This window comes from Aristolochia californica, unplaced genomic scaffold, assembly GCF_029961685.1.
Source record: "Aristolochia californica isolate CCGP_79_NKW_82.1479 unplaced genomic scaffold, dmAriCali1.0.hap1 SCAF_4, whole genome shotgun sequence".
NCBI lineage: Eukaryota > Viridiplantae > Streptophyta > Magnoliopsida > Piperales > Aristolochiaceae > Aristolochia > Aristolochia californica.
In genome coordinates, this window is record NW_027182103.1 from 40,873,431 (window position 1) to 40,883,667 (window position 10,237).

At 37.6% G+C, this 10,237-nt stretch overlaps 2 protein-coding genes across 2 annotated transcripts; one reads left to right on the plus strand and one right to left on the minus strand.

Moving 5' to 3' along the window:
* Positions 1-2,288: 2,288 nt before the first annotated feature.
* Positions 2,289-6,101, plus strand: LOC137962365 (uncharacterized). Its single transcript, XM_068809189.1, has 8 exons — positions 2,289-2,487; positions 3,384-3,580; positions 3,742-3,804; positions 4,117-4,183; positions 4,277-4,377; positions 4,589-4,633; positions 5,062-5,532; positions 5,627-6,101. Exons 2-8 carry the CDS (start codon positions 3,446-3,448, stop codon positions 5,795-5,797), a joined length of 1,053 nt encoding a protein of 350 aa, XP_068665290.1. The 5' UTR covers positions 2,289-2,487; positions 3,384-3,445; the 3' UTR covers positions 5,798-6,101.
* A 213-nt stretch (positions 6,102-6,314) lies between these two features.
* LOC137962368 (gamma-secretase subunit APH1-like) lies at positions 6,315-9,545 on the minus strand. The gene is made up of 6 exons (XM_068809190.1): positions 9,433-9,545; positions 8,800-8,955; positions 8,268-8,353; positions 7,941-8,066; positions 7,162-7,289; positions 6,315-6,893 (listed from the first exon to the last, which is right to left on the minus strand). Exons 1-6 carry the CDS (start codon positions 9,543-9,545, stop codon positions 6,744-6,746), a joined length of 759 nt encoding a protein of 252 aa, XP_068665291.1. The 3' UTR covers positions 6,315-6,743.
* Positions 9,546-10,237: the final 692 nt, after the last annotated feature.

A 10,237-nucleotide genomic window follows, 5' to 3' on the forward strand; every position in this document is an offset into this window, starting at 1 on the left:
TGTGATAGAACAGATGATTGGGTCTTCTTACTGGATCTCCAAGAAGACGACCTTCAGCTGATACCAGATAAAGGGCAGGTGTGTGATGTTTTTTCTCAACCTGATTTTCCAAGCCCGACTTATAGGATAAACCTACTGAACCAGTCTTCTGGCCCAAGGAATGAAGAAAAATTAGAAAATGTTGATAATGAGGAACCGCTCTTTTGGCCTTATGATTCTAATTTTTGTTGTTATCCCCAAATAGAATGGAACGGCTTATGTATTTCACCTATTAAAGGTGCACTGAGGATTGAAAACATGGATGTCTTTGGTGCTAGAAAACCTATTAGACTGAAAGTACTTGAGAAAAACAGTTCCTTTTTTGATAAAAGGAAAAGTCAAGGGGAGGCCAGCAGGAATGCATGTGGTTCTAGAACGGAAATATCAAAACTCTGTAGCTCCCAAGCTGGCGGCAGTATAGGGTTCTCAAGACTAGCTTACTTAAACCCAGGAGGCAGTCCTATTGAACAAGACTCAGGACAAAAAGAAAAGAAAAATCATGAGATGAAAAGCAGCTTAGCAAGCAGGAATGATTTAGTGAAGCCTTTGATGCCCAAGGCCAGTGTGATTCAAATGCCTACTGGTGTTTCTGGTGAGAGCTACAGGGAGCTTCTCTCTAGAAATTTTGAGCAAGAGAAAGAAGTTCCTATTGAAAAACAGATTGGTTTGGATGAGTTTGATGGACATGAGGGGATTGCCAATGTGGAAGAACTTGAAGGCATTCAGTTTTATCTAGAGTAAGCATACATTTTTTATGCTCCTAGAGGTAAAAAATCATTATTACCCATGACACTGACGGCCACACACAGGCACATACATCTTATTCTTACCAAAAGAAATTGTATCTATCTGAGTCTCAAACACAAAACACAAAAGATAAGTGCAATTGGTTCTTTTGCTCTTGTCAACATGGTTTAATTGTACGCAAATCCTTAAAAGACTATATTAATAGTATAGTAGTCTGTCTTTGTCGAGGTAGAGATGTCCAGGCAGACAATTTGCACAATGGGAAGAAAATGGTAATATCTATTCTCTATTCTCTCCAGAAGTGTCTAGAAGATAAAATTAGGCGAAGAAATATAAGCCAGCAGTTCAATCTTCCCTCTTATCTGTCCAACAACCCACGACTTCAGTTTCCACAAAATCTTGCTGTTTTTCATCACTTGCGTGGGATGGCAGAAATGTTTCCTCCTGTTCCCACAGAGTCACTTCTGCAACCCTAGACCTAATTCCAAATGTGAACAATCAAATGTATCATTGCACTTTTCTCTTTGATGTCTCCGTATGTATTGCACCACTTGTTTTAGTACCTTTTGAAGATTCAATAATCTCATATATAAACCACATGTTGGACATGGTAGAAAGGAAAGTGGATTGAAACTTCAATGAAATAATAATATGAGTGTTAAAGGTTCCGAGTGGTGTGGGAGCACTAATTAAAAGTGAAGAAAAAATGAATGGAACCAAGGTGGTACTCTTTCTGACTCCCACTACACATACCACACGTTGCATGAAATGACTAAAGACCAAAAGAAGTGGGCGAGGAGCACGAACCTCTGTTAATATATTTGATTATCTGGTTACATTTCACAACCAATTGGACACATTCACATGTGGGGGAAGCTTTTCTTAATATTTCACGAATGGTGGCTAAAGACAAGAGGCCTAAACCGTAGCGCTTTCCGGATTAATTAAACACGCTTTGTCGCATTTATGGTGGACTAAGCATGTGTTTCATTTACTCTTGCTGAATCAAAGGGGTGGACTGCCCCTTACTTTGACCTTCTTTGTGCCTCCGAAGTCGAGGGTCTACGTTTCGTAAAAGATTCCACACGTCGGAGGGAACGTTTCCAAATTATTGGAACGGTTTTGTAGGAGTGGGACTCCTTGTAGTCACACGTGCGAGCGTCACGCGAACCGGAATATTCCTGTCAGAAACTCGAGAAATGCTCTTGTTACAGCGTGTTAGACGTGACGTGGCGTGGCATTTTGAGTGGGATCCACTTCCCGAGCAACCGACCGTATTTCTGCCGCTACTGGAGAGAATGCGTGGGAAAACCCATGGGGTTGGGGAAATTTACGAAACGGCCATCGCTTCGGGGATACTCACGATCATCGCTGCGCTCGGCCTTTCGCATCGACCAGTGGCTTTCTCGTACTAGGAGAAGTTTTTTTAGGGTATTATGGGAATATTTTGCCTTTAAAGAATGTCCGATTTCGGGACATCTTCGGCACTCGGAAGCGTGGAAGGTTCGTCTCGCCTCGTATTCTCTCATTCTTCACTCTGTGGAGCTTTGTTTTTTGACTGGTGGAACGAAGGAAGCAGTCATGGCGGACTTAGGGCTTTTTCTATGAAATTGCATTCATTCTTGGCTCCCTCTTTTCTCATTTAATTGACGTTCTCTCCCTTTCTTCCCTCACTTTCGCCCCTGCGCTCGTTCTAGTTTGGTAGGTTTATGGATCCCTTCCCTTGTTGCCTCTTCTGGATTCTTATCTTCTGTTTTTTATTTGTATTTTTGTTTTTGTGTGCGATTTTCTCTGCGTTTGTTCTTTATTGGTTTCTGAAATGCGGGTGTTTTCTCTTTTCTTTTTTCTTTTTTAATTTATCTTGTTGAGAATATGGTTCAGTTTCTGGCTGTTTTTAGCTTTTCTGCTATCGACTATTCTGTTTTTCAGTCCTGATGTTCATATGCATTTACGAGTTGTTGGTCAGAGGAGTTTATGCCGGAAGTAAAATTGCATTATAGAATTTAAGATTTCGCTAGTCGGGGAAGGATTTGATGGCGCTTTTGGATTATTGCTGAGGTGCTAGTTTTTTTTTTTTTTTTTTTGTGCACTCTCTTTAGTTTTAGTTTGTAGATATGCATACAAGATCCTTCTTTTAATCAGGTATATGAATATTAGCTTGCGTGATGATTTTGGAAATGCGCGGTTGTTCATCTCCATCTACAAAATTTTGACCTTGATTGGTGTCGATTACTAAGAGTTCTTAATTCTAATAGTTCAATGAGGATTTGGGATATCGACATGCCCTTATTTTGTGTTGATATTCAAGATTATTAATCTGTGGGACTTTCTTTTGAGAGACCTTGCTGTTTGGAATTTGATTTCTTTTGGAATCGTTAATCTAATCAGTATTTAGGATACAAGGTTTCTCGTCCTCTTACTAATTCATGGTGATTTTCTATATTCCGTGCGGATTTTTTTTTTTTATTCCGTGGAGAAAATATGTCTTCGGGAAGAAGTTGCCTTCATACCTGATATTAACATGTTCAAATGAAGTATCGGAGCTTTTTAGTACTTTCTTTCACTAGATCTTGATCTCGAATTTGATAATTGTGCAGTTCTTTGCTTTCATTGACGAGTAAAGAGGGCTAGCTTCCCGGTGCCAGAGAAACAGTCAAAGATGCGCGCACCGTCTATTCTAGCTCAATGCTTGCCCGGCCTGCTGCCCCATGACAGGGCAAATCAAGCCATTTCCACCATTTCTGAAAGAGATTTGCATCTTCCTTCCCCGGCTGTTGAGATACTACCTTCAAAGGTATTTTTTAGTTTTTGTTAATTATTGAGTTTGATGTTCTAGTTTGGCTTCACAATTTCCTGTACGGTGCAATGTTTCTTAAGATCTGTCATGTGAGAATAGGAGCATATTGACCATCTGACCATGGTGCCTAATTCAAGTTTTCCCCATTCCATCAACAGAATGCGCACCCATACAAATACGCTGGGGAAAATGTAGATTTGCAAGGAATCAACATCTTCAAGGTATCTCATGTCTCAGCTTTCTGCCCAAATTATTACTGGGGATTATGCCATTTACTACTCCCACGTTTACTAAGATGAACTATTTGCAAAACTGTAGCTTTCTTTTTAATTTTTTTTCTTCGTGTCATTGAACAATGTTCTAGAGCCCAGGCTTTGTCTTGACAAGGATAATGTTGAGTATACCTTGATAGATCACGAAGATTTGTTTGTTTTTTGTCAAGGGTACTTCACAAGAGTCTGAACTATTTTTTTTTTCTTCTTTTCTGTGCTTAAAAGTAATGGCCCTTTATTTGTTTTATTCATGCTCTGCAGGGAAGGCTTAGTGTGGCTGATGTCATTGGGTTCACCAGTTCAGAAATTATATCGTCAAAATCTGAAGGTGGGTGCATTATTCAGGATATTTAGATATCAGATGAGTCTGACTAGTGAAACTGTTTGGTGTTAATCGGGAAAACCTATCTTGCTGCTGCAGGATCCCTGAAATCTTGGGAGAGTTCGATTGACCTTGTCAATGTTCTTAAGCATGAGATACGTGATGGGCAACTAAGCTTCAGAGGCAAGAAGATTCTCGAGGTAATCAATTTAAATGTGAGCTAAGATATATGTCACTCGAATGCTTCCAACTCTTTATTTTATGATGAATTTGGGAGCTTTGATGTCAGAAGACCCTGACGATTCTAGATCATGGTTCTACTGTGACTATTTTGGTTTCGATTTGGTGTCTCTTTTTCTTTCTGGTTTTGATGATCCATCAATGATTACATTTTCTTTTTCGCCTGTACAGCTTGGCTGCAATTATGGCCTTCCTGGGATCTTCGCATGCCTGAAGGTACTCATCTACCAACACCTGTTAAAACTTATCCGTTTTCTTCCCCATGTATCATTAGCATCAAAGTAGAAAATGAAAAGAGTTTAAAAAAGCAAAAAAAAAAAAGGAGTACTTCCTCCTGCCTGATGGTAATGGCTAAAAGTTTTGTTAAGAGTTCAGAACGAAGGTTTTTTCTTATTTCTGTTTTTTTTTTTTTTTTTTTTTTTTTTTTTTTGGTATTTTTTTCGTTTTCATCTTATGAAAAAACAACAAAAGCTTTTTAACTATCCTCCTAACGTCTAAAGGGCTTTTGACATATTTTTCATTAAATTGCATTTTCTCTTGTGTCCAAAAACAAAATGTTTGATTCGTCTTATGAGAGCATTACCAGCTCTCACAATTTGACTTCTGTAGCAATGCCTATGTCTGACTCACTCGATGAATCACAGGGTGCTTCAACAGTCCATTTTCAAGACATCAGTGCAGAGACCGTGCGTTGCACAACAATTCCCAATGTTTTAGCCAATCTTGAACAGGCCCGCGACAGGCAAAGCAGGCAAACCGAGAGCCCTCTGACCCCATCCAGGCACTCGTTGGCCCCAGAGGTCCACTTTTATGCTGGGGACTGGGAAGAGCTCCATACTGTCTTATCAGTTGTCAGAGATGGAATCGAGGGAGTAGTGCCTGGGGCAATGAATCTCAGTTTCTCCGAAGAAGATTTCAATGATGGGTGTAGTAGCCAAGATGGAAGTACAATTGGTCATGAATCTGCTCGGCGGTCTAGGAAGCTTTCTGGGAGTCGTGCATGGGAGAGGGCAAGTGAAACGGACAGCGGGGAAGGTGGCTATGATGTGATTTTGATGACAGAGATTCCGTATTCCGTCACCTCCCTGAAGAAACTTTATGCACTCATAAAAAAGGTAAGCTTCAATCTCACGCCTGGTTTCTTCCTCAATGTTTTTTTTGGTTACAACAGGTTCCTTAAGCTGTTTCGGTTTCTTTCGTTTGCTTTAGTGCTTGCGCCCCCCGTATGGGGTAATGTACCTTGCCACTAAAAAGAATCTAGTTGGCTATAACGGTGGAGGGAAGCAACTGAGAGCAATGGTGGAAGAGGAGGGGGTCTTTGGTGCTCATGTAGTTACAGAGATGACTGACAGAGAAATTTGGAAGTTCTTCCTCAAGTGAAGAGAGAAGAACTCTACGGCGAAGGAATCATTGCCTCTGCAATGGAAGTTGCTATTATTTACCACTGCAATCTGTAAAGATATAGAGAATTTTTATTGATTGATTTTTTCATTTTGATAGTAAGTATGGAAGCAGTTGAGTTCGATAGAGCTTTGAGCTCACTAGGCAAGCTGCAATGTGTAAATTTTTTTTTCTTTTTCTTTGTTCCTTGCATAGATTAAGTGTACACTCAGAAATTTATACCTCTAGTGCTCAATTTATCGAATGAAATTTGATAGTAGACAAGGTTGTGTTCTTTCTGAAATTCTCTTTTTTTCTTGCCTTTCTTGCTGCAACATTTGAATTTGATATCTTCCACCAAGATTTCCCTTTACGACGCAATTTTATAGCGCCGGTGAACTCCACCGGTTTGATTTATCCTTCCTGCATTTTGATCTCCCCATTTTTCTCTTTCCTCTTCGTCTTCGAGTTCCAACGCGGCGTCAGAGTTGAGATTTGAATGGCAATGGATGTCGGGCCTTGGGACGGTCAGAAGTTCTGCATGTTGGATCTTGATGACATTCTGAAGCTCTTCGTTGAGGTTGGTCTCGACACTTGCAACGAAGGCTCCAATTTTGCTGATGATATCATGGTTTATGCAAGAAATTTGATGAGTGGTGAGTGCAAAAATAACAAGAAGCTTTGGCTGGTAGTGAGACTGAGCAAGGTGATCGGCTCAAAGAAGTTCAGAACAGAAACCGATCACTTTCAGCTCTAGTATAGCTGGTTCACGGAGGTTTACTGTAATCTGATTCTGTTCGTCAACAGAATGTAGGTAACTTGGTGTTTTTTTAAGTAAATTCCCTTTTGTCTATTTTACCCATTTAAGGCAAACGATCTTCTGAATTCTGATTACATTGTGGAACCTGAGGAGATGATAAGAGAAATCCAGTATTTTCTTTACAAATTAACGTATTTGCCTATTTACTTCTCTGTTTGCTGCTTCTATGATTCTTCTCATTACCACTCTTCCGCAATGCAGCAAAGTCAAAATAGTCATAATGTATAGGGCCAGAACTCCGACGATGCAGCCTCCCGGTTCAAGGTTGATCAGGGTCTGAAAAATGAAAATTATTTCAATCTGATGGTAATATCAACTAAGTATATGCTGACCCTCCCAGCAGGGATTTTGACTGAACATATTCCTATCTAAGTTGATACAAGGTTTAGGTTATGTCATGTAGGTTCTGTAATCCCAGAAATGCCATGGCGCCATCCCCAAAAATGAAACATTGTTTATGGAATGAAGGTTTTGCAACTTCAGAAGATGAAAAAATGATTTCTAAATTGACAAAATTGAGACTATGTTGCTGTAAGATACTTACCACCAGTGAAGCAACCAGATGAACAGCAGAAACGAATATTTGGTCTATTATCCTTCTGTCGGCATATCCATTGAAAGCAATGACCATTGAGACAGTATGGATTGTCACAAATCCTAGAGCAATAATGGCTGCCAAGTAGAGGTGGAACATTTAAACAATCAGAAATATACAGAACTCAGAAGCATTTGTCCAGGAAAGTTAATCAATCTTGAGAGGCCCACAGTTGCTCAATATTAACAAGAAAATTTTCAAATAACCACAAACAGGAAATGTTGCTAATAGAGCTGTATATATTCTCACCGTCATTATGTTGTTATGTTCTAAAACTAATTATTCAGAATAAACACATTGGACAAACTGTTTGCTTTTTAGACCAACTGATGAATGATAACAGTGGACAAAAATTTAGCAAGTGATGAATCCCTTTTTCATTTTTCTAGAAAGCTAAGGTTTAGACTATCAGTGTCATATAGGTTAATAGTTCCTACAATTGGTTTTGGAAAGTATGGCCACCATCATGTAAGATCACTGAGAGAGTTAACCACAATGATAAGTTCAACAATTGTACACAGTTGACATGGAGAGAGCTAGATGATGCTTGCATTTCTTTTTTCAGTTGCACCATTTAACCAATAAGAACCAGAGCAAACATAAGAATGACATACAGAAGCACAATGATGAAACTTTGCTTCAATCAATTTTAAATTCAGATCTCCAACTAGAAAACAAGATCAAGATAAATAAAGGTATATGAGCAAAGCATGAAAGAGGTGACTCACCACAAACAAGGAAGAATGGAATCTGCGAGCATCTATCAACATAAAATGTTGCTGGGCCAAATGCAGGTGTTAGGAGGCTAAGACAAAAAAAGACTGCATGAGCCACACCATGACCTAAACCAGCAGCTGCGTAACCACAGTAAGACAGCAACATGTCAGAAACATGGGAGATCCAATGGCTGCCAGAAGTTTACAAATGATTCATCAGCACTTTCAAATCTGCTCTCTTCACCGATAAGCAATTCTGTGCTGTAAAATGTAACTTCCTTACATACAGTAAAAGCGAATGGGGGAACAAGTTTTTGGTTACTTGTATTATGTCTTTACCGAGTGCAATTAGCAACTTATCCGTAACAAAGAGGCGAGGTTTTGAAACTCTATCAGCAAAAGCATCCAACATGTCTTCTAACCTCCTAAACAAAGTTAATCAAGGACATTATTAAAACAAGCCCGATATTGAGTGAAATACAGAGATAGTATACCTAATATCTTAATATTTTCCTGATGAACAGTAGCAAGTAAAGCTTTACCCTTTCCAATATAACAAAAATCGGCTAAAATATGAAAGAATGTCCATATTGTTTGTTATAGAATCCTTGATTGCTGAGGTCCACCATCATCACTATAACCACAGCAGCACTAACATAATTCAGTCGTTAACTGTTTCATGCAAAAGCTGATGGTTCAAGGACAAATAGGGTCGATGGGTCTCTCGATTGGGTACAAGCTTCAACGGCGTCTGGGGATCAAGCGTTCATGGAAACAATATCAAGAAAAGAAATGAACAATGAAAAAATCTCAGAGATAAAGTGAATTTGAATCTTTCTTATGATAATTACAAGTGTGAAGTTCAACTTACATATATATCCTCCAGAACATGACCCTCAGCCCTTCTTGGAAACCAACAGACGTGATAAGAAGAACTGCGTAGGGCCACCATGCCACAGATTTTAGAGGAAGAAATCCCCTCCACAGTCCAGACAGCACAATCAGGCTCACCAACCATAACAAAGTGCTGTATTCATCAACCAACTCGCGCATATAAGCATTAAACACAAAAAAAAAAAAAAAAAAACGGAATCCACTATTTTCATGCTCTCAACATCATAATGTAGCTAACGAGTCATCCAGCTTCTTCAATGGAAAACTAGCAGTGAATGAAAAGAAAAAATTAACTCAGATGGTGCGAGAAAGTCGTTACGATTCTTATTGCAAAATGTTTTACACTTCTTAAAAATTTATGATGTCAACACAACGATCATCAAAGATGAAGGGTTAAGGGAAAAAATCATTTTCGAATCAGCGAAAACAGCAACGAAATAGCCAAAATGGCAGAACTAGTTAACATCTAGCAACGATTTGGGATCAAGCCAGTATATTCCAACGTTTTACTCATCAATGAGAGAATCACGAATCAGTTCTGATACATGAGGAAGACAAAAACAGTCAAAAGGGGAATAAAAAGGTAATGATATTGCATTTCAAACTCCACCTTGAGAGAACGGTAAGAATCAAAAAGGGCTTCTTGGCGATTACGAATACGAACAAAGAGAGGGAAGGACCCAGTGCTATCAAGGCGTATCCAATCCCGGCCGCTATCGTCATCGTCTCCAAACAGAGAAGCTGCAGATGTTTCTGTCCACCACTACCGTGCGAAGGTGTAAACAAAGCTGCGCGCACAGACGAGGGTATCTAAGAAATTTATAAATAAAATAATCAAATAGATTTAATTTTTATAAGATAGTTTTTATTTAACCTTTTATTAATAAATTAAGGTAGATTTTAACTTGTCTAAATTCATAAATAAATAAATAATTTAATTAATTTAATTAAATATTTAAAATTAAATACTTAATCAAATAGTTACTTTATAATATCTAAATTATCACTCTTAAAATATTAATTAAATATAATATTAAAAATCATAAATGTATATAAATAAAAAAGGTATATAAATTTATTTTAATAGATTTAGTTTTATAATATAGTTTTATTTAACTAAAATATATTTTCACTTGTTTAAAATTAATACAAAATTTTTAAATAATTACTATTATTTATTTAATTAATATATAAATATAAAATTATTAAAAAAATCTTTAATTTTATATTATCCAAATTTTAATCAAATTATTAGTTTTACAATGTCTAAATTCTCACTCTTAAAATCGGCATTAAATATAATAATAAAAAATAAATTTATATAAATAAAAATCGAATTTATATATAAAATTACTTTAATAGATTTAGATTTTATTTTAGATATTTTTACTAAAATAAAATAAATTTTAACTTGT

Excerpts from the sequence above, each read along its gene's own strand:
- LOC137962365 (XM_068809189.1), top strand. The coding sequence starts at position 3,446 with ATGCGCGCACCGTCTATTCTAGCTCAATGCTTGCCCGGCCTGCTGCCC. Across the intron at positions 4,184-4,276 it reads TATATCGTCAAAATCTGAAG|GATCCCTGAAATCTTGGGAG; the intron begins GTGGGTGCATTA and ends TTGCTGCTGCAG. Across the intron at positions 4,634-5,061 it reads GGATCTTCGCATGCCTGAAG|GGTGCTTCAACAGTCCATTT; the intron begins GTACTCATCTAC and ends GATGAATCACAG.
- LOC137962368 (XM_068809190.1), bottom strand. The coding sequence starts at position 9,545 with ATGACGATAGCGGCCGGGATTGGATACGCCTTGATAGCACTGGGTCCT. Across the intron at positions 8,956-9,432 it reads ATTCTTACCGTTCTCTCAAG|CACTTTGTTATGGTTGGTGA; the intron begins GTGGAGTTTGAA and ends TGATGAATACAG. Across the intron at positions 6,894-7,161 it reads ATCTGGTTGCTTCACTGGTG|ACCCTGATCAACCTTGAACC; the intron begins GTAAGTATCTTA and ends TTCATTTTTCAG.